The 21,454-nt window shown below is 61.4% G+C and overlaps 3 protein-coding genes across 8 annotated transcripts in view; 2 read left to right on the forward strand and 1 right to left on the reverse strand.

Annotated features, from left to right (window-relative positions):
* Nucleotides 1-6,082: 6,082 nt before the first annotated feature.
* FBXW5 (F-box and WD repeat domain containing 5) lies at nucleotides 6,083-15,973 on the reverse strand. 5 transcript variants are annotated; one of them, XM_031032411.2, is made up of 9 exons: nucleotides 15,668-15,956; nucleotides 9,144-9,359; nucleotides 8,697-8,854; nucleotides 8,288-8,462; nucleotides 8,034-8,182; nucleotides 7,541-7,961; nucleotides 7,201-7,348; nucleotides 6,909-7,121; nucleotides 6,083-6,836 (listed from the first exon to the last, which is right to left on the reverse strand). In XM_031032411.2, the coding sequence occupies exons 1-9, from the start codon at nucleotides 15,900-15,902 to the stop codon at nucleotides 6,593-6,595; spliced, it is 1,959 nt and encodes a 652-aa protein (XP_030888271.2). In that variant the 5' UTR covers nucleotides 15,903-15,956; the 3' UTR covers nucleotides 6,083-6,592. The 5 variants fall into 5 exon arrangements, with proteins under 5 accessions (XP_030888271.2, XP_030888270.1, XP_030888268.1 ...); XM_031032410.2 differs by having other exon boundaries at nucleotides 6,909-7,088; nucleotides 7,541-8,182; nucleotides 15,668-15,973; XM_031032408.2 differs by having other exon boundaries at nucleotides 6,909-7,103; nucleotides 7,541-8,182; nucleotides 15,668-15,973.
* C8G (complement C8 gamma chain) lies at nucleotides 10,575-12,440 on the forward strand. Of its 2 annotated transcripts, none has more exons than XM_081803986.1 (7): nucleotides 10,575-11,057; nucleotides 11,134-11,270; nucleotides 11,388-11,458; nucleotides 11,536-11,643; nucleotides 11,923-12,024; nucleotides 12,107-12,145; nucleotides 12,232-12,440. In XM_081803986.1, exons 1-7 carry the CDS (start codon nucleotides 10,920-10,922, stop codon nucleotides 12,243-12,245), a joined length of 609 nt encoding a protein of 202 aa, XP_081660112.1. In that variant the 5' UTR covers nucleotides 10,575-10,919; the 3' UTR covers nucleotides 12,246-12,440. The 2 variants fall into 2 exon arrangements, with proteins under 2 accessions (XP_081660112.1, XP_030877279.1); XM_031021419.2 differs by having other exon boundaries at nucleotides 10,918-11,057; nucleotides 11,526-11,643.
* A 1,711-nt stretch (nucleotides 15,974-17,684) lies between the features above and the next one.
* The window catches only part of LCN12 (lipocalin 12), a 5,493-nt gene continuing 1,723 nt past the window's right edge, over nucleotides 17,685-21,454 (forward strand). Inside the window, exons 1-5 of the mRNA XM_081802669.1 lie at nucleotides 17,685-18,691; nucleotides 19,095-19,231; nucleotides 20,842-20,921; nucleotides 21,022-21,126; nucleotides 21,253-21,354. Of these exons, the coding sequence (XP_081658795.1) occupies nucleotides 18,542-18,691; nucleotides 19,095-19,231; nucleotides 20,842-20,921; nucleotides 21,022-21,126; nucleotides 21,253-21,354 (574 nt within the window). The 5' untranslated portion in view covers nucleotides 17,685-18,541. The remainder of the gene's footprint in view (nucleotides 18,692-19,094; nucleotides 19,232-20,841; nucleotides 20,922-21,021; nucleotides 21,127-21,252; nucleotides 21,355-21,454) is intronic.

Genomic DNA, 21,454 nt, shown 5'->3' on the forward strand with positions numbered 1-21,454 from the left:
GTGCATTCAATGTCATGTCGGAGAATTCTTTGCCTTCCACCAGATAATGAAGGTTTTTCTGTGCTTTCTTCTAGAAATATATTGTGACATGTTACATTTACACCTTTGATCCAAAAATTTTGAGTTGATTTTTATACAAGGCATGAAGTTTAGGTGAATTTTCCTGCATCTGGATGGCCAGTTGTTCCAGCACCATTTATGGAAACGAACGTCCATCGTTTGCCTCTCCTCTGCCCAGGGGCTTTTGCTTTTGTCCAGTTAACTTGCCTTGTACGTGTGATCTGTTGTGTCTGCACCAACGCCAGTCTGTCTTGATAGCCTACGTCCTAATGCGCATTAGCTCAAGTGGGGTGATTCCTCCAATTTTATTCTTGTTTTTCAGAATTACTTGAGCTCTTCTTGTTCCTTTGCCAGTACGGATAAGGTTTAGAATCCCCTGGTCTATAGCTACAAAAAGCCCTGCTGGGATTTGACTGGAGTTGCATTAAATCTACAGGTCAGGTTGGAGAGAATTGACATCTATGTTGTCTTCCAGTCCAGGAACATAATTTGTCTCTATTTGTGTCTTTGCTTTTTTTTTTTTTAGTCATCATTCTGTAGTATTCAGCATAAACACATGCTTTCTTAGGTCAGTGCCTAAGCATTTCTTTTGTTCTTGAACTATTGTAAAAGGTATTATTTCTTTAAAGATTTTATTTATTTATTTAGAGAGAGAAAGCAAGGGAGTAAGGAGCAGAGGGAGAATCTCAAGCAGAATCCCCGCTGAGCATGGAGCCCAATGTAGGGCTCAATCCCACAATCCTGAGGTCATGACCTGAGCCCAAATCCGGAGTTGGATGCTCAACCGAGCCACCCAGGTGTCCCGTAAAAGGTATTTTTTAAATTTTGGTTTCCAGGGGCGCCTGGGTGGCTCAGTTGGTGAAGCATCTGCCTTTGGCTCAGGTCATGATCCCAGGGTCCTGGGATCAAGTCCCCGCATGGGGCTCCCTGCTCAGTGGGGAGCTTGCTTCTCCCTCTCCCTCTGCTGCTCCCCCTGCTTGTTCTCTATCTCTCTCTAACAAACAAACAAATAAATAAATAGTTTGGTTCCCAATTGTGTATTCCTAGTGTTTAGAAACAGTTGTTTTTTGTGTGTTCTCTTTATATTTTGTAACCTTGACAAAACTCACTGGTTCTAGGAGGTTGTTGAATTGTTTGTTTTTGTAGCTTTTTGGGGATTTTCCACATAAACAATCATGTCATCTGTGAGTGACAATTCCATTCCTCTCCCGTCTGTATGCCCTTCATTCCTCTTGCTCACTTTATCCCACCTGCTGAGTTTCCCGCTGCGAGTGGAACAGGAGTGGAAGGAGGAGCTCTTGGCTTTGTTCCTTGTCTTGGGAAGGTTCCCTCTCACCAAGTATGATGCTACCTCCAGATTGTGCCGATGCCTTTACCAGGCTGAGCAAGCTCCCTTCTACGTCTAGTGTGCTGAGGGCTTTATCATGACTTGGATGCTTTTCCTGCATCAAGTGATACGTCCAAGTGGTTCTTCTGTATTGTTCCTATGGTGGCTTACATTGATTTTTCTCTAAATATAGAACCAGTCTTGCATTCCTGGATTAAATCCCACTGGGTCGTGGCATACGATTCATTTTATATTATTTCTGGATTTGATTTAATTATCTCTTGAGGATTTTGCACCTATATTTGCCAGGGATATTGGTCTATAATTGTCCTTTTTGTAGTCTCTGGTTTCGGTATCTGGCTTCTGGCGGTCCTATGGAAAAGGAGTTTGGAAGTGCTGACGTCTGTTGAGGTTTGTCCTGTGGTGCAGGCTGTGGTCTCTCTTGGTGGATGCTCCTGTCCGCTTGAAGAGAATGTGTATTCTGCTCTTGTTGAGTGCAGTGTTGTATACAGCTCAGTTAAATCCAGTTGGTTGGTAGTTCTTACACGTTGAATCATATTTCCCAAAAAAAGATGCGTTGACATCCTAATCCCCAGTAACTCAGAATGTGACCTTATTTGGAAATAGGGTCTGTATAGTGGTAATCAAGTTAAAATGAGGCATAGAGTGGGCCCAGTCCAGTAGGACCGGGAGCCTTATAAAAAGGGGAGGTTTGGACACAGACCTGCAGAGGGACGATGATTTAAGGGGCCCAGGGGGGGAGGCCATGTGAAGACAGAAGGTTGGACTGATGGGTCAACACATGAGGACACCAAGGATGGCCAGCCCCACCAGCAGCCAGAAGAGGCAAGGAAGGGTCCCCCACAGCGAGCGCGCGGACTTGTGACCTCTAGGGCCGTCAGACAAGAGACTCCCCAGTTTGTGGTTCTTGGTTCCCACAGCCCGGGAAACGCGCACAGTGCTGTGTTAGGTTCTGCCCTGAGGGCGGGCACGCCATCTCCGGCTGCGAATGCGCTCTCCTCTCGTTCTGCCACTTCACTTCGGCTGTTTTGGGCTCTTTTGTGAGCTGTGCACACGTTGGGCAATGCTTTAGCTTCTCGGCGGATGTTGCCTTTTGCCCGTGGGCAGCATCACTCTTCTCCCCGGCAAGGCTCTTCCTTTCTGAGGCACACTCGACTTGGAGGTTAGTGCAGCCAGTCGAGGTTCCTTTTAGGAGTGTTTTTGTGGAATGTGTTTTTCCATCCTTTTGCTGTTTCCCTCCCTGATGTCCTATTTGAAGTGCTTTGTTAGCGATGATGGAGTGGGGTTGTAGGGCTTCTGTTTTTGTTGGTTTCACTTTGACAGTAATGCAGTTGTTGCTGCGCTGAGGTAGACGTTTACCATTTTGTTGTTTGTTTTCTGTTGGTCCTCTGTATTTGTACCTCCATCTCCTCTCGGCTGCCTAGAAGGACGGAATTAGTTGAACGTTTTTTGCTAATCTGTTTTAGTCCATCTATTGTGATTTTGTCTCTCTCTGTGTAGTATTTTTAGTGGTTCTTCTAAGGATCACAACACACTTAACTTTTATTGTTGTACTTTTTTTTTTTTTTTTAAGTAGGCTCCATGCCCAGCGTGGTGCCCAACACGAGGCTTGAACTCATGACCCTGAGATCACGACCCGAGTTGAGATCAAGAGTTGGACGCCCAACCGACAGAGCCACCCAGGCGCCCCGCAACACACTCAACTTTTAACAGCTTACGATGGAGTTGGTGTTTTGCACTTTAACCAGGATGTAGGCACCTTACCCCCAAGGGTCCCTTTATCGTCCCCCCCATAACTAGACTGAAAACTCCATCAGAAAACATTATCACTGCCTTTCTTTCGACTGTCAAACATGTTTTGAAGAACTCAGGAGGACAGGAGTCTGAGTTTCTGTCCCCTCGTTGGTGTCCCAGCCTCATTCTGATGGTATTTACCTCTTGTCAGAAGACCTTCCATTGCTGGCTACAGAGTCTCTTCTTTTTCTTTCATTTGAGAGTTTATTTCACCTGTATTCATGAAGGATGTTTTCGCTGCTGTGGCATTCTGGGCTGACAGCCGTTCCGGCTTTAACCGTGGCTGCCGGTGAGGGGCCTGCAGCTCGCTGGGTGGGCGTGAGCTTTCCCAACTGCTGTCAGGGTTCTTCTGTTTTGGGTTTTGGCAGTTTGATTAGATGTGTCTGGGTGTGGATGCCTTTGGCTTTATCCTATTCGGATTTACTCGGCTTCTTGAATCTGTGGGTGTGTATCTTTCACCACATGGGTGGTGAATTTCAGCTGTCGTTTCTGCAGCTCATTTTCTTTTCCTTTTGGGCTCCCAGTGATACAAACATTAGACCTTTAGTGTTTGTCCCACAGGCCCCTGGGGCCTGATTTCTCCCCCAAATGGTTTTCTCCCCTTTGTTCAGGTTGGACAATTTCTGTCCACCTGTCTTAGTCATGTTCATGGACTCTTCTGTCACGTCCATTCTGTTGGTCTGTCTGTCCAGTGAGTTTTAAAATTTTGCTTTTCAGTCCTAACATTTCCCTTTGGCTCCTCTTAAATCTTCTGTTTCTTTGCTGAGACTTTTGTATCTTTACATCTATTGAAGTGTTTGTGATTGCTTGTTCAAGCGTTCTTATGATTGCTACTTCAGAGTCTCTGTCCGATAATCTCGACATCTGCGTCTTTTCATCCTTGGCACCCGCTGAATGTCTTTTCCTCTGAGTTGACATTTTGAGGATTCTTTGTGTGCCAAGTACTTGCGGGTTACATTCTGGACATTCTGGACATCACTTGACCGGCTCTGGGTCTTGTCTGGCTCCTGGACGACTGTCAGGGTCTGCTTCACGGGCACCAGCTCTTATTGGGGTTGGGCCCATGCCCACCACGGCCTGTGGGCCAGTTCTTGGGCTGGGATTGGGCGCTGGTTTGCATGCTCTTGCGGTCTGGGTCTGATGCACGCATCTGCAGCCCGACGGTCAGCCTTAGCGGTCACAGCCACCTCCCGGGGCTGCTTCCCAAGCTGCTCCCTCTGGCCTGGGTGCAGCACCGCCTGCCCCTTCAGCCAGAGACATGGGGCTCTTGCCGGCCACTCTGCCACGCCCTTCCTGGGTCACAAGGCTGCTTCTGGGCCCACCCAGGGGCAGTGCAGAGCGCACCACAGTAACGGGCTCTCGGAGCTACAGCCGCACCCACCGCTGTGGGCTTCTGTGGCCAGCACTCCGTCTTCCTGGCAGGCTGCTCTCTGGGCGCTCACTTCTGGGCCGAGGCTGTTCTGAGCTCAGGCCGGGCACGGACACGGAGGTCTGCTGCTCCCCGTCTGCCCGCTGTGTGCCCTATTTCGAGTGAGTGCTTAGCTCCTCTAGCTGCACTGTGGGAGGGACGGGGCCCTCGCCGGCCGTGGCCTCACGGTGCCGCGTCTCGTGGGCACTGCTGCTCCTCACGTGCTCTGAGGACTTTTGTCTTCGTGCCCTTGGGCCGCTTTCTGCCCCACTGTCCCCGCTGCAGGCGTGACCTGGAGCGCCTCCTGCCCCATCCGTGCTGCCTCGTCCCTCCCCATGCTCCCGACTCTTCCTTGGGTCATGTTCGGTTGCATCTCTTCTTCTCCATCTTCTGCTTGCCAATTCTCATGCCAGGTGGGTCTGCTCCAAACTTTTTTCCATTTCAGTCACTCTACCTGTTGTGTTCCACTGGTTTCTTTTTGAAAGTCTGGGTGTTTTTTATTCTTCTTTCCTGCTTTTGTTTTACAGATTTAGTTCTTGATGATTTTAAGATCTCTTCAGAAAATTGTTCCATTTTTGCCACCTGTCAGGAGCGTGTTTGCCCTTGCGGAGCTTGCTGGCTGCTCGTGGCTCTGGGTGGTCTCAGGTGTGCTGCGTATGGGACGTGTTGGCTTCCGTTGCTGTTGTGTCCTTGTCTCCAAGTTCCCCTCCTTGTCCTTGTGTCTGGGGGTTTGGACGTGAACCCCAGCAGCCCTGGGCTTCCCTGTTGTTACTGTGGGCTGGGGCGACCTCTGGGTGCGCAGCCCACGCTGCTGGACACTTGGCCATGAGCAGCTCCTCTGGGCCCTGTGCCTTCCCGGCCGAGCCCCTCACAGCCCCTGCCCAGCCCTCCCCCCATAGCCAGTGCGGTTCCAAGGCCAGCAGCCTCTGCTAGGCACTGCCTCTGTCCTCGTTCCCGTGGACACGTCCGTGTCAGCCGCGTTTGTCCCCCAACTGTGGTGATGGTCACCGCGTGCATGGAAGACTGTTCGACACGATGAGCTCCGTGTGTAGCCAGGCACGGAAATCAGGCCTGCTGCCCCATCAGCACCCCCACCCGGCACCCAGCACCCATCAAAATGAGGGGGTGCAGGTGAGCCCCCAGGACAGACGTGGGTCAAGCCTTGAGAATGTGGCTGGGGCTGCTTCCTGCCCCCCCACGTCCCCAGCCCCCCGCCCTGTGTGTGCGGCCGTCTTCTGCAGCACCTCCCCAGGTCAGGTGCGCCCCTTTACGCCTCCCTGCTGGTGGCAAGCACACGTCATGGTGGACGTGCTCTGGCACTTTCTGCGCACCGGTGACCTCGTCTGCTCAGGGGTTCCAGGGACAGCGACGGGGGACACAGCCTCAAGCGCCCTGCCATCTGTCGGTCGGGCACAAGAGTCCACGCAGATACCACTGGGCCCCTCCCTGCCCACAAAGATCAGACAGCGCAGTGCTATTGCCAGCTGTTTATTCAGGCCCCAAACAGGTGACCAGTGACATGCAGTCTGCCTGGGCCCACGGCAGACTGACCTGCGCTGCCGGCCCTGCTGGTGAGCAAACGCGTTCCCAGAGGAGGGGCCCCCCGGGGCCCGAAGGGCCGGCCAAAGGGTATGTGTGCTGCTGACTGTCCCAGGGCACAGGCCCTGGGGGAAGAGGGTGGGGGAGGAGTGGGGCCCCAGTGTCCAGTGCATCCCAAGCCAGCCAGGGGGCTGCCCTGCTGCTGAAGGTCACAGCTGTGGGAGGTGGTGTGTGGTGTGAGCGTGGTGGGGGGCAGGCCGTCCCCTCCCTGCAGTCCTGCTGGACCCCCTTCCTAAGGCATGACTGTCACAAGTGTCTCTGCCTACCACGTGGTCTGGGCAGCGCCTGGGCCCCTGGGAAAGGGCTGCAGGCCTCTGTGGCATCTTCAATGGGTCCCAGCGGCCCCAGGACACCCAGGACGCTCCTGTCGGCCAGCACCCCTCTCAGCGCCTCTGGCTGGCAAACCAGGAGAGAAAGGGATGGGGACGTGGGCGCGGGGCCTGGTGGATGCGCACGGTGCGTGGTGAACGCCAGGCTTTGATGGTGGCGTCGTCACTGGCGGTCAGCAGAAGCTCCTGCTCTTGGGGGCTGAAGACCACTGAGTTGACCACGTCCTGGTGCCGCAGCTTGGCCAAGCAGATATTATAGTGCCGGTCCCAGATGTAGCCGTGCCGGTCCTCTGCTCCGCTGCGGGAGAGCCTCGGGTGAGACCCTGCCCACCACACCTGGACCCGGCCCGGCCCTGCCCTGCGCATCTACCTGGCCACGAAGTCCCTGCTGACGTCCAGGAAGATGAAGAAGCACTCGTCATTGGGCGTGTAGGCACGGTGGGCCCGCAGAGCCCGCTTCACCTCCCGCATGGTCTTGAGGTCGAACACCAGCAGGTCGATCTCCTCTGCGATGGGCGGTGGCTGCATGGGGTCAGCCACCACAGAGCCGCTGGGCCAGGCACGGCTGTTTACATACAAGTACCTGGGCAAGGGGCACCCTGCTTGGTCTCAGCAGCCTGCAGAGCCCCCGCCCCAAGCCCAGGACACTCTTGGAGACCCACCTGTTGTCCGGGGACAAGCCCATGCCGATTATGTGTCCGTGCACATCGATGACGTGGTCCAGGGCGTCAAAGAAGGCATCTGAGCCCCGCCCCTCGCCCAGCACAGGCCCGGCTGTGGTCATCTGGTGTGGCAGGATCTGCTTGATGCCTGCAGGAACCAGAGGCCCCCACGGAACACGCACTCCAGGAGGCTGGCCCAGGGCAGGGCCCCCAGGACAAACAGAGGAAGCCGACTCTGCCCAGAGACTTAGGGCCTGCCCTTGACCACAGGACCCCACCCCAGCTGCAGGGAAGCCTCACCCCCCAGGCCCTAGGGACGGAGGAGGGCCTGCTCCCCTACCGATCTGGTGTGGTGAGTAAGTGAGGCAGCCCGTGGTGAAGATGAGGAGCTTGCGGGCGTCGGCCATGCTGTGCTCTGGGGGTTTGGTGCGGCCCTGGGCCAGCAGCTCAGCCACCCTGGTCTCCAGCGCGTGCTCTGACAGCTGGGACTGCGCCCGCCCGTCCAGGAGCCCATCCAAGAATCGCCGCAAGCCCTCCTTGGTGCGGGCCGGAGCCGGCCCTGGTCCCAGGCCTGCCGCCTCGTCCTCACTGTCGCTGCCCAGGTCAAAGACGCGGCCGGGGGGCCCACTGGCATCCAGCAGGAGGTCCGGGCTGTCAAAGCGGCTGCAGTCGGCCACCATCACCGTGCGGATGGTGCTGGCGTTAAGGTTCTGAATCTTGAAGAGCCGCTTCACCACATTGACGTTCTCTGACTCCACGTCCTGGGGGTGGGAGACAGCAGGTGGGCACCAGGCCAAGGAGGGAGCGGCCGCAGGGGGCACGCGCGCCCGCACCTGGAACGCATTGTTGAGCCAGAGCACTGAGCAGGATGTAATGTCTCCGATGCGGTGCAGGTTCCCCGAGATCAGGCTGGTCTCCGTGAGCCAGCAGCCAAACACGTCATAGGGCTTGTTGCGCACTCGGGACAGCAGGGCGAAGTTATCTGGGGAGGGTGGGGACAGGGCTGTGGGAAGGGGCTGGGAGGGGCTTTGTAGGAGGAGGGCTGGGGTTGGCCAGGACAGCCAGCCTGCCCCAGGCCCGCTCTCACCGAGGCTGATGACCGCGATCTCACCCGACGAGGAGTTGTGGGGCCCTAGGAACACCCCAGATGCCAGCAGCAGTGAGTCATCCTGGTTGAACTGGGAGAACTGGGTGTAGCTCCAGTTATAGGGCCGCATGTCCGCGCTGTGCAGCAGCGAGATAGTCAGGTCGTTGCTCCAGATCTGCGTGGGGGCGGAGTCATCTGGGGGCACCATGAGCCCGCCCTGCACGGGACCCCAGGGCCCATGCCCAGAAACCACCACCAGGCTGGTGCTCCTTGCCCCTGGCTGCCCGCTGACCCGAGGGGTGCGGGTCCACGTGGCTGGCTCCTGGCTCTGGAGCAGAACCCGCTTTCCCCCATCAGCAGTGAGGGCCACCGCCCTTCCCCGGCCCCAGCTGCCGTGGGCTGGGCTCACCTTCACAGTGCAATCCTTGGAGCAGGAAGCAAACTGGTAACCCGAGTGGGAGAAGCTGAGATGCAGCACCTGATCGGTGTGCTCCTTGAGCGTCTGCACCTCCACGCAAGGCACCGTGTCATAGAGCCGCCGAAACTCTTCATACCAGGACGTGGCCGCTAGGGGTGGGGGGTGGTCACCGCCGGGGCCCTGAGCCTCCTTCCCCACAGAGGCCAGCACCCTGACAGCGGAGGGGCCGGCCCTGCCCCTGGAGGACGTCACCTCAGCTGCAGGGCTGCCCCCGGCACCCCCGCCTCCCTGCCAGGCCTCGTTGCTCCCCATCAGCATGAGGGCCGCACGGTGCCTCGGGGACCAGTGCTGCGGCTTGAGCGGGCAGCATGTGAACGGCCCCGCCTCCCGCCCTCCCGGCCAGCCTGGCGGACTGTGGGGCCACGTGCAGGCCCTGACCTGGGTGCCGGGGCACGTCTCGGGCCACCTGGTAGTAGCGGTAGAACTGCTCCCTCCACAGGAACTCGTCCCGGGACACGGCCTGCCACCGGCGACACACCAGACCGGCAGCCAGCACGTCCGCTGGGCCCAAGCTCAGGAAGATCTGGTAGATGAGGCTGTCCGGGAGCAGGGGCGTGCCCCCCTCGTCCATTGTGACATTCTGCCCGGGCAGCCCTGAAACCCACACGTGGTCCCCTTAGTTGCAGGTGCACTGGCGGGGGGCTGAGTGCGGAGGGCCAGCTGGCACTCCCACCCGGCTAGGCGTCCGACAGCTTCTCCAGGCCCCCTGGACAGCCATGCTCCTGGACCCCATCCTCCTGACCGGCGCCCCTGCCCGTCCCGGGGGTGCGCTGGAACAGGCAGCTTTGGGCGGGCAGCAGACGGCGCTCGGCACCTCCCGGCCTGGTCCAGCCTGAGCTGGACTCCAGATGTGCTCTCAGCCCAGTAGAGGCCCGGTCGCGGGGGTGGGCCCCTCTGACCTCCTCCCGCTCACGGGCCGAGAGACACATCTGGATGCCTGGGTTGGTGACTGCTCCGAGCCCGAGAAACCGGTGCCCCCCACGCACGCCTGTCACTCTGACCTTGTAGCCCCAAGGCTTCAGAGCTGTCAGCGTGGGACAGAGGTCCTTCCGAGAAGAGGCTTGGGGCCGGCGGGACGAGCGCCTGCCCGCCTGCCCCAGACGCCGCCAGGGGCACCAGCCGGCCCTTGGCCTCGGCCCTGTGGCCTAGGGAAGCCCCGCCAGGCGGTCAGCGGGCCAGCGCGGCCACCGCCAGGCGAGCTGGGGGCGGGGCGGGGGCTGCCCAACGTCCCCTCCCACCTTCCCTCCGAGGGGCTGCGGGGGGCGGGGCCTCGGCTCGGTCCCCGGGCCCGGCGGGGCGTCCTCGGCGACTCATTCATCGGCAGAGGGCGCGGCCGAGGCCGAGGGGCCAGAGGCGGGGTGGGGGGGGCGGGGGGCGGGGTGGGGAGCGGGCGGCAGGGAGCCGGGGACCGGACACGGCCGGTTTGCGACGCTCTTCCGGGCCGGGGAGCCGGGGATCGGGGGCCGGGGGCCGGGGGCCGGGGCCGAACGACGACTTCCCCCGGGGCCGGGCGCACTCACCGCGGCCGCCTCCGCCCGGCTGTGCTGCCCCTGCCCCGCGCCCAGCCTCAGCCGGCCGACCCGCTTCCACCCCGCCGCTCCTGCCGCCGCGTCTCTATGATGGAGCCCGCCAGGCTGACGCCTCGAGCCCTGAGGCATCGATGGCCGCAGAGTGTCGCGCACCCGGCAGCCCGTCTCGGCTGTTGCTGCGCCTGCGCGCACTCGAGCTCGCTCCTAACAGCGCCCCCGGCGGCCGGGAGGGGCGGCGGCCTTGCACCGAGGCCAGTGGGCCGGGCTGAGGGCAAGGCTCACTCACCTTGGGGTTCGAGACCCCGCCCCGCCGCTCCCAGCTGCTGGGGCCTTTGGTTTAGGGGGTCGTGGACAAGGAACCAGAGGTCAACTCGGACTTTGTAAACAGGATATGGCGCCAGGGCCCTGCCGGGAGGTGCAGAGTCGAGGAGGCTGGGGGTAGACTCGTGGGGGGCAGGGTGCTTGGTAAGGCAGGAGGACCAACCGGGACTTCGTGGGCTGGAAGTGGGCTGGCGCCTACTTCCGGTGCCAGGCTTCTGGGCGGCACTGGACAGTGGACTCTGACCCAGGACTTGGCCGTCCTGCCCTCTGCCTCCCCCAGACCCGCACTGTTACTGCCGCCACCATGCTGACCCCCAGGACTGCACTCTTCTTGACTCTGCTCTTGGCTGGGGGCTCCCTGAGCCAGAGGGCTCGGAGACCCCCTCAGCCAGCGTCCCCCATCAGCACCATCCAGCCGAAGGCCAACTTCGATGCTCAGCAGGTAGAGGGGGGACAGGTGGGTGGGCAGGGCCGGGCAGCCCCTCATCCCCTTGTGCCCTCACATGGCCTGCTCCTAGTTTGCAGGGACGTGGCTCCTTGTGGCCGTGGCCTCCTCGTGCCGCTTCCTGCAGGAGCAAGGCCACCGGGCTGAGGCCACCCTACTGCGTGTTGCTGCCCAGGGCGCAGCTATGGCTGTCAGCACCTTCCAGAAGCTGTGAGTCCCCCGTACAGACCCCTGCCCCCACCTTGTTGTGGCCTGGACCGGAGTCCTGTGAGGCCCTGCCTGGGTTGGGGTCCCTAAGCCTGCTGTGCTCCCCCCATCCCCCCCCAGGGATGGGATATGCTGGCAGGTGCGGCAGCTCTACTCAGACACGGGAGTCCCCGGCCGCTTCCTGCTCCGAGGTGAGGCAAGGGCATCGGGGGCTGGGGTGCAGGGCTCAGGGGCCAGAAGCTGACTCGGCTGACTCAGCTCTGCCCAGCCCGAGGTGCCCGCAGGGCAGTGGACGTGGTCGTCGGGGAGACAGACTACCAGGGCTTCGCCGTCCTGTACCTGGAGCAGAAGCGGCGGCTGTCGGTGAAGCTGTACAGTGCGTCCACGCGGGAGCCCACGCTTTGCACACACTCAGAGCCATCCATGTGGGGCGAGCCCGGAGGGACACACGGACCCTCCCTGCCCTTCCCTCCCTGCATTCTGACCCTCCTCAGCTGAGCAGGGGTCCGGGGAGGAGCCCCTGCCGATAGGCCCGGGTGTGGGGACAGAGGGGACAGGGAGGGGATGGGTGTGTCACAAGCACACACAGACCCTACGCCCAGCACGCCCCACCTGCTCCCTCACCGCGTGCCCAGGAGCCCCGTGTGCCCCACAGCCCGCTCGTTCCCGGCAAGTGACTCGGCCCTGAGTGCATTTGAGCAGGGGACCCAGAGGGCCAACCTGACCGAGGACCATATCTTGTTCTTCCCCAAGTATGGTAAGCCTCCCCCAGTGGCCGGCCTTGTCCTCCCCCTGTGTGCCCTGCCCCAGCCACTCCTGACCCCTGCTTGGGCCTTCAGGTTTCTGCGAGGCCACAGACCAGTTCCACATCCTAGATGGTGAGTGGGCAGTGCTGGCCGGGTGGTGCAGTGAGGAGGGCACCCCTCAGCTCCTTCACTGGCTGAGTCTCGTCTCTGTGCCCCAGAAACAAGAAGGTGAGTCCAGGCGGCAGCCCTGACCTTAGAAGGAGTGAAGACCCTGAAGGGGGTGGCACCTGCTACCCCACTCAGAGCCCCGGGGCCGCACGGGGTCAGGGCCACCCCGTGGGGGGACGCTCTCCCGTGTGTGCCCCGAAGCTGCCCGTCACCCACAGAGCCTCAGGAGCATTACCTTCATTAAATGCTGTCCAGCTTGGCCCCTGACTCCTTCCTTTCTGTGTTGGGCCCGGACGGGGGCCTCTGCCAGCCCGTCTTCTCATGAGCATGTGGGACTGCTCCCCCCGGGGGGGCTGGAGAGGGAAGGGGCTCCTCCCCTGGTCAAAACCCTCTGCCCCGGAGAGGCAGGGTGGAAATGGCTCTTTTTAAAGGTCTGGAAGCGTCCACTGCCCTGCTGTCCCTGTGCCCCGGTCTCGGCTTCTCAGTTGGGCCCCTGCTCTGTGGTCCCAGCTGCCCTTCCCTGCTCCCAGTCTGTGAGCACACGTGCCCTGCTGGCCTTGCTGGGCCGCCGTGTGTAGGCCCAGGACCGGAGCCTGCCCCCTGCCCAGATGGTGGGGGGCCTTTCCTAGAGGGATGAGGAGCCCTCCCCACAGGTTCTTCTGGTCTGCTGCTGACCCTGAGCTCCTCCTGGGAGGCACGGGTCCAGAGTCCCAGTGGCCCTCTGGCCTGAGGCAGGACAGGACAGGCTACTGGGGAGGGGGCAGGCAGACCCCCTCCCCGTTCCTGGATGTGGTGCCTGGGTCTGCAGTGAGTTGGCAACGGTCTTAGAAAGACAGGAGGCTGGGCTGTCCCTATGGCTGCCCCAAGGGCTGGCAGGGGCAGAAGGGACACAGGACGGGCCTGGGAGCAGGACTGACCAGCTGGGGCTGAGTCCAGTCCTGGCATCAGGCAGCCAGGTGCCCCTTGGGGTAGATGGCGAAACTACCCAGGCAGGGAGAATAAGGGGTGTGTGTGTGTGTGCCGGGGAAGGGGGGGAGGGGGAGGGGGGAGGGGGAAGGGTCTATCCCAAAATGGAGGAAGCAGGCCAGCCTAATTCAGGCGCTAGGAGTGGGGTGAGCACAGGAGCTTGGTGCACAAGTGGGGGAGTCCACACCCAGGATCTGACCAAGGTCACCAGCTATGAGGAAGGCGAGTGTGTGCTTTGCTCTCTGTAGAGAACCTTCTGGAATGTGGGAACTCCAAGGCCCATGGGAGATGGAGGCAGGGGGAGAGGAGCTGAAAATGGGGTAACGGTGTCCCCCCCCAGGGCAATGGCTGCCTGGAGGGACAAGTGATGCCAGCCTGTTGGGGAGATGTGGACTGCTGGGGAAGGTCCGTCTCCGGGGGATCCCCACTGCCCCCCAGGGTAGACTGCACATGCTTCCCACAGCCTGGGGCCTGGCCGACCTGCCTGACCCTCACCGGGGGTCCCAGACACTGGGGAAATCACTGCAAGAGAAGAATCAGGACTGGGAGACTGACCCTAGAGGAAACAGAGCTACTCCAAGAGGGCAAAGGGCACTTGAAACAATTTTGAGTCACCCAACATGCAGCATTCCTCTCCAAGGTCAGGGTCTGCCCAGGGGGGTCCCACAGGGTGGACAGCTGCCCTGGGGCTAGGGGAGGGAGCCATGGCCCTCACCCTGCACCAGGAGCCCAGTGGGCAGGGCCTGGACTCCGCTCGGACCCTGCTGGTGAGAACATTCTTCAGATTCTGCCAACACCCCCCACTCCCCATTTGTTAAGCCATCTCCTCCATTTGCTGGAGGGCACTGGCCAATTTCAACAGCTCTGATGACTTGGGGCACATACTGTGCCCCCATACATGCCCACCCGGTGCCCTGAGGGGCCTGGAGGTGCCCTGCTCCGGGGCGGTGTGGGGGGCCAGCTTTCTCCCTTTACTCCCCTCCTCGGCCTCCCCAAGCCTTGCTGGGCAAGATCCAGGCCCACATGGCTGTGAGTCAGCACCCTGGGGTGCTTCTGGACAAACATGCCTGGCACACACTTGCCCATCCTGGAGAAATGTGCACGCCTCACCTTCAGCCCTCCCACTGTCCCCTTGGGAACCAGGACGGGGGTTGGGGGGTGGCCTCCCTTCAGGAGAACTTGGGGAGGATCTGAGGGCAAATGGCAGCCCTAGGCTGGGTCCAGACTGGAGCTGGAAGGTCCATTCAGGGAAATGTGCATTAGCTTGGCCAAAGCTGGGCCTGGAACTGGCCCCAAGCCACGCTGTCTTGGGGCCCTGGGCATCCATCTGATGAGCGTTTCTCAATCCTGGGCACCCCGGTGGGGTGGCTCCCTGTTCCTGGAATTTCGAGGTCCAGAGCTCACCACTGACTGCTGGTGAGGCTGAGGGGGCACCTGGGAGCTGGACCCCCACCAGCCCCCATTTCCTCCCTGGGCTGCCAGGGAGTAGGGGTGAGCACCAGGCCATCCCAGGTGAGCTGTAGGGACCACTATCTGGTCCCACTGCTGCATGTCCACTTGGCCGACTGGCTCAGCCCAGACCAGGAGGACTGGGGTGGGTGGTTGCTAGGAAGAGCCAGCAGCCTTGTATGGGCTCCAATGTCTCCAGTGGGTGGGGACCATGCCTGACCCCACAGACTGGGCAGTGCCCACCCTATGTCCCTTGGAACTGGCCTCCCAGAAAGGCAGACATACAGGGCTGAGGAGAAGAGGGGAAGGCAGGGGGCCTTGGCCCCCAGGGCTTTGAAGGAGAAGGGCAAAGGAAACTGTAGCCTCCCCATGGGCCCTACGACCCAGAGACCCACTAGTCACCTGCTGGAGTCTCCGCACACTTGTATCAAGTGGGGCCGTAGCTCAGAGAGCCCCCTGCATGCCTGGCTCCACAGCCCCCAAATAGAAAATGAGGGCCTCTGCTCTGGGGTGTGGGAGAGTTCAAACATATCCCCCTCTCAGGGATTCCGGGGAAGGATGCTTCAAAAGGACTGCAGGTCCAAAGGGCGGCACCAGAGACCCTCCCACGTGACCACAGGGCTGAGACCCCACAGCAGCCCAGGCCTGTCCCTCTGGGTCCCCAACAGCAGGTCTGGGGGGGGGGGCAGCTGTCATGCATTTTATTTCCACAAAAATATTTACTGAACTCTCATTGTCACAAACTAGGTGAAATAACTGTAGTTCTAAGTGAACTGTTTTTAGGTAAAGATGTTAATTATAATTTGTATTTTGCCTTTTAACTGTAATAAGTGATTTTTAATACTTTAGAAGGAAAAAATATTATTTTATTTGCGAGAGGGAGCTCGAGAGAGCGAGGGTTGGGGGGCAGAGGGTCAGAGAGAGAATCTTAAGCAGGCTCCACACCCAGCACGGATCCCAAGGCAGGGTCAATCCCACAACCCTGAGATCATGATCTCAGCCGAAACCTAGCCAACTGAGCCACCCAGGCGCCCCAAGAAAAATACCTTTTAAAAATGTATACAAACTTACCTCTAATTGGCAGTGGCGGTTGGGGGCCCCCAGGGAAGGCCAGAGGAGCACTGTCCTGGGAGCCCACGGGCCTTGCCAGGATGCGAGGGTGCTGTGTCCCAGGCCCCCAGCGCCGGTGGTCCCACAGGCAGGTACGTCGTTGGCCCTTCTTGCGGGGTGCCCGCCCTCCCTGCCCACACAGCCCCTCAGTGGACAGGTGGGCCAGGACTCCTGCCTGGGGGACAGGGCTGGACATAGCCCGCCGTGGAGGGGGCCCACCAGCTCCCTCCGGCACGTGGCAGGGCCTTCACACCGGGTCGCTCCGCACGTCCTGCTCCTGACAGCACTGCTCCCCCCTCCTCGCGCCCCCGCGCCCCCCCCCCCCGCGAGCTGAGGGCTTCAGCGGCTGGGACGGCCCCGCGGGGATCCCTGAATCCAGCCTGCCTTCCTCCTCCCCTCGCCTCCCTGGTGCCAGCTGGTCCCTGCCCACCGTCGGGAAGAGCCAGCCCAGAGCACGGCGTCCGAGCTTTGGGGCGAGAGGAAAGACCTGGGGAGTAGCTGCGCGGAGGGCGGGTGGGGGGCTCCTGCTGTTGCTGTCTGGGTGGAAGAGAGGGAGGGCCGGGGACGGCCCTGGCCCGGGGAGCGAGCGGGCAGAGGGTCCTGCAGAGGCCGGGGGGGACACCGGGCAGCCGGTGGGGAAAGGGCTGCGGGGAGGGCCAGGCCCGGCTCCCGGGAGGGTCCAGCCTGCGCCCTGGCCCTCCCCGCAGCCACCCTGACCGGCGGTACCCGCGGACCCTGCCGCCCTTCTGGGGTGACGCGGGCGCCGCTGCCGGCCCGAGGCCTGGACTCCGGTGGTCTTCGCACACCTGGCCCAAGCGCGCGGCCAGCGTCACGTGCCCGCCCTCGACCAATCGCGTTGACGGTGGGAGGAGCCACGCCTGCCGCGGCCCCGGGCGTGAGGAGCGCGGCTCCTAAATCCACCGCCCAGCCTGCGAGCCGCCTGGCGGGCTGTAGGGGGCGCCAGAGTCACTAAGCGCCGCCAGAGGCGCCCGGAGCTGCGTCCCCGCCTAGGTCGGGAGGGGGTGGTGTCCCTGCTCTGCCCCGCCCCCGTCTCCCCAGAGCGCAGGCGCAAAGGGGGCCGCTTTCAGTTTTTGAGTGGGCTTGGGACTGGGTTGGGATCACCAGGGGCAGCTTGGTGCCTGCGGGGTGGGAGGGGGAGGCCAGGCGTTCGCAGCGTCTGCGGTCGGAACTGCCACCGCAGCTTCTGGTGGAGAGTGATGGCTCCTCTGGGAAGTTCGGGGCAACAAACGGCTCTCTGCAACCTCTCTTCTTGTGGGGGCCAGAGTGTCCTGAAGTAGTAGGGCCTATCGAGCGGCGGGCACCGCGAGCTCAAGAGATCGGGGCGCTGCCCTGCGGGCTCGGTTCTCGGGGAGATGGTGGTGGCCCTCCCGACCCCGGACCCTCCCCTGTCCTGGGGCCTGCAGCCCCCCAGAGAGGCCTCGATGGTCCACCTGGCAATGGGAAACGCTCCCGGAGGCGGAAGGACCAGGGCCCATGCCCTTCCACGCAGAGTGAGGGCTGGGACGGAGCCAAGCCCTGAAGCTCCTTGTCGGGGGACGGGTGCTTTCTGAGTGTCCCGGTTAGGGCCCCTCCTCAGGACAGGTTGCTGGAGGCCAGGGTGGGGAAGGGAAGGAGATGGCCCAGGATATGGAGACCTGGGGGGAGGGAAGGGGGACCCCATGCAGTGGGGGGGGAAATGACCCAGGACATGGGGACCTGGGGAGGGGCAGGAGGTGGCCCAGGGCAGGCGGACCTGGATGTGAGGAAGAGGTGGCTCAGGACACAGGGGGACCCAGGTGGGGCAGGAGGTGCCTGGGACAGGGGGACCCAGGTGGGGAAGGAGGTGGCCTGGGACATGGGGACCCAGGTGGGGCAGGAGGTGGCCTGGGACATGGGGACCCAGGTGGGGAAGGAGGTGGCCGGGACAGGGGGCTCATAGGTCAGGTACATATCCTTCCAGGATGTCTCCTAGAGCCCAGCACCTACGCATTTGACTACCAGGCCGTTTCTCGGGGGGTGGCGGGGCGGGCTACATGCCCAGAGCCTGGGCCCTCCTGTCCCCCGGCCCAGTGTGTGGGTGCCCCACCCCACTAGGCTGGGCTGCCTGCCCCCTGCCCTCCCTCTGCAAAGGGGCCCCTGCAATCACCCCTCAGTCATTCTGATCTGGGTGCTCTGGCTGCCTGCCCCACCACCCCCTTGTCTGGCCTCACTCTGACTGGCCGCGACCCCTGCACCTTCGTGACGATAGGGCCCCTTGGCCCTGTTCTTGCTCCACGCTTTGGGTTTAGGGACGTGTGGAACGGTGCGGGGGTGGCGGGCCTGGGCTTTGCACTCGGTGTTCTGCAAGAACGCTGTGCCCCTGACCTTCGGTACTAAGAAAAGGTTAAGCTCCCTGTGTGGGATGGAACATTCTGCCCTCCACCTGGTGGCAGGAAAGCTACCGGGGTAGGGCTCGGCCGGGGAGACACCTCAGGCCCCTGGTCACCGCCACTGGCATGGGGCACTGGGAAGGGGTTCCAAAGAGGGGTGGAGCTGGGGCTCTCAGGACTCAGGAAGCAAGGTGCAGAGACATCCTTGGGAACTAGTGGGCCCAGCAAGCACCCCCAGCCCCTCCATTTTCTGCCCGTCTCCCTTCCTGGGGTGGGACCCAGATGCCCCCATCTTTGGTGGGCAGGATCTCAAGAGGGCCCTGCCCCTGCCCAGTCCACCTCTAAGCCCTCCTCCGGGCCCACCTCTTCTGCCAGTTCTGAGGAGGAAGGTGAAAGGGGCACACCCCTGGGGAGGGACACCTGCAGGTGGGCCCATAAAGTGGGGAGTATCTGAGTCAGCAGTGACATGGCCACTTGCTTTCTCTCCGTCCCTACTGGGATGGGACCTTGCTGTGCCCTGTGGGTGGTGCTCACCCTGCTGAAAGGCCTGAAGGGCCAGACCCCAAACACCCCGCCAGGCATTACCTCCGTGTTACAGAGCTTCCAAGAAGACCAGGTCTGGGGGCTTGGAGGGCGGGGGAGAAAGTCAGCCAGGGTCCAAGTGCAGGGAGAAAGGAGGGCCAAGGTGGCCGGGGGGAGACACCACCCAGGGAGCCCAGCCTGGCCAGCCTGGTCTCAGATCCCCCCAGAGAGAGAGTCCTGACGTCCATCAGAAAAGGACTCTGGACAGGCCGTCCTGGGTCAGCAGTAACCCCTGCCAGTCCCCGTGCGGTGGGAACATCTCTGTCAACTGAAGCTCACAAAGGCCAGCCACTGGGCAAGGTCACCCTGGCCCTGCCAGGCCCAGGGCAGCCCCCCGGCTCCTGCCAGCGTCATTGGTGCAGGCTCAGGCTGGGAGCCACTGCCTGGTGAGGGCCCTTGGGGCTGTCCTGGGCTCTGCCTACCTCAGGTTCCCACAGTTCCAGGGGGAATGGTTTGTTGTCGGCTTAGCGGGCAGCACCCACAGGAAGACGGACAGGTTCCTGTTGAACCCATTCATTGCAACGTTCGAGCAAAATGAAAACAGTCGCCTTGAAGTGTCATATGCCATGACCCGGTGAGTGAGGATCCCTGGCCTGTAATCCTAGAAGCTAATGGCTTCATGGCTCAGGTCCAGCATGGGCCCCAGTGCCCCGGTTCTCCCAGGGCCCTCCTCCTAATTCAAAGTTCAGCACAGGCTGCTGGTGACCTAAGCCCGCTCTGGGAGCACACACAAAAGAGGGGCACACACTGGATCACAGACTCAGAAGAGCTTTGGGGGCTTATGGATTTCAGGTACAGCTGGATCCAGGAGCTCAAACAGTGTGATCAGGGCCCCATCACCCCTTCCCTCTTCCTCTCTCATCTCTGTCTGCCCCAGACCTCTGTTCCAGAAAGTTCTCACTTCGCAGGGGTAAAACATTAGCCTAGGCTGATGTCCTTCTCAGGGTTCCAATTCCAGAAAAGAGAGAGCATCCTGGTCAGCCTGGCAATGGCCTCTGACCGGGTTTCCTTGAGTCACGTGATCCTGTTGGACCCGTTGCTGCATCCAGGGTGACAGGTGCTCTGGTTGGTCCGCCTGGATGGGAAGAAGTCGGGAGTCTTGATGGCTAACCCCCTGGAATGAGGTGAGGGTGGTGCTGTCCCCCCTTTGGGGGACACCGATGCCATGAGGGCTTCTTTACCCTTACCACGTCTCCAGCAGGCCTGGAGCCTTCCTTGCCCCTCTGCCTGGCTGTGGGGGAGAGAGGGCCTGGGAACCTCTGGTTAGGACTCTTTGGCTCCAGGTAATATAAAATAGGGACCTTAAGCAAGGCGGGTTTGTCATGCCGACCAGGAGTAGATCCTAGAAGCTGAGAGCCTCCCCCTGAGGGTCTCCACTGGCCCCTGCCCCAGCCTCAGCGAGCACCATCAAAGCCACCTGCATGGGTTCAGCCACCCCAGAACCCGCCTTTGGAGTGTCTCAGATTCCTGGGAGCATCTGACTGGCCTGGCTCCGGCCGGAGGTTGATTAATGGGGGGAGTGGGGGACAGAGAACCCAGTGCCAATGCAGCTGGACCAAGAAGCCTTCTGGGCGGCCTCACCTCTCCCCCACCTGCAGGCCAGACTGCACTTGGTTGCTTCTCAAAACAAGTGCACCCACCTGGAGAGGCCCCTGCACTGCGGGAGGGCTCCCTGGGGCCTGAGCCGGGAGGGCTTCCAGGCCCGGCCCAGCAGCAGCCGCCCACGGCCCCCACTTCTCCCCATCTGGCCTGGCTCAGCGAAGTCCAGGGCTGCTGGCTGGGGGCACCGGCCACCATGCCCAGCTGGGCCCACTCAAGACTCCAGAGGGGACTCTGTGGCCAGAAACGCCTGTTTCTCAGCATCGCACATACACACACTTTGGAGGTCCTAGTCCAGGCGACGAGGAGCAGCCAGTGGGTGGGCTGGCCAGGGGCTTCAAGGGGATGCGCACAGATGGCGGAGAGCTCCTGCCTCGTTCCTCCAGGAGGGACACTGCTCCCTGGGGGAGGGCAGCAAAGCCTCCTGTGTGCTGGGCCGTGCCCCTGGCTTCTGACAGACGCCTCCTCCGAACAAACAGCTGAATTCTCTCTCTCTCGGGGGCGGGGGGGCACTTCGGGGCCAGCCCCTGAGACAGAGAAGGAAACCCGAGGTCTGGCCAGGTTCCAGAACCTTCTCTCCCACAGGGGCCACCGCTGCGTCACCTGGTCTTATGTGCTGGTTCCGGCGGCACGGCCTGGGAGATTCTGGGTGGACAGCAGAGAGGGTGAGAGGGTGACCGGCGGGAGGCGGGGGGCAGCCTGCGGAGGGCGCCGGGGGGGAACAGCCCTCATGCTGCGGCGGTACCCCCCTTGTGTCCGGGGCAGAGCCCGAGGAGGTCCAGGTGTACGACACGGACTACAGCGTGTTCGCGCTGATGCTCTTCCGAAGACAGTCAGGTGGCCAGAGTATTCTCAGGGTCAACCTGCTATGTGAGTCCCCGGCCCAGTGGCCATGGTCGAGCTGGTGGGAGCAGGAGGGGGAGGGAGGGCAGGGTGCCCAGCACTGCCCACTCACCCTCCGTGGCTAAGGGCCATGCTGTGTTCATTGGGCCCCAGGCAGGATGTGGATGATCCAGACCCAGGTGCTGGACAAATTTGTCTGCCTGGTCAGAGCTCTGGGCCTGTCGGATAACAACATCGTCTTCCCAGACCTGGCAGGTAACGGGCCCCCAGGCCGTGGCAGGGGCCTGCACCCAGCACGGGGCCCGCCCATGGGCCTCGAAAGCCCTATGGGAGCCCGCAGGGGAACGTGGCCTGC

The sequence above is a fragment of the Leptonychotes weddellii genome, chromosome 14 (genome assembly GCF_054177405.1).
Source record: "Leptonychotes weddellii isolate Sample4059 chromosome 14, ASM5417740v2, whole genome shotgun sequence".
Lineage (NCBI taxonomy): Eukaryota > Metazoa > Chordata > Mammalia > Carnivora > Phocidae > Leptonychotes > Leptonychotes weddellii.

Excerpts from the sequence above, each read along its gene's own strand:
- C8G (XM_081803986.1), top strand. The coding sequence starts at position 10,920 with ATGCTGACCCCCAGGACTGCACTCTTCTTGACTCTGCTCTTGGCTGGG. Across the intron at positions 11,058-11,133 it reads CCAACTTCGATGCTCAGCAG|TTTGCAGGGACGTGGCTCCT; the intron begins GTAGAGGGGGGA and ends GCCTGCTCCTAG. Across the intron at positions 12,025-12,106 it reads CTTGTTCTTCCCCAAGTATG|GTTTCTGCGAGGCCACAGAC; the intron begins GTAAGCCTCCCC and ends TTGGGCCTTCAG.
- FBXW5 (XM_031032407.2), bottom strand. The coding sequence starts at position 15,902 with ATGTCCAGCCCTGTCCCCCAGGCAGGAGTCCTGGCCCACCTGTCCACT. Across the intron at positions 7,349-7,540 it reads TTACTCACCACACCAGATCG|GCATCAAGCAGATCCTGCCA; the intron begins GTAGGGGAGCAG and ends TGGTTCCTGCAG. Across the intron at positions 6,837-6,908 it reads AGCAGGGACTTCGTGGCCAG|CGGAGCAGAGGACCGGCACG; the intron begins GTAGATGCGCAG and ends GCTCTCCCGCAG.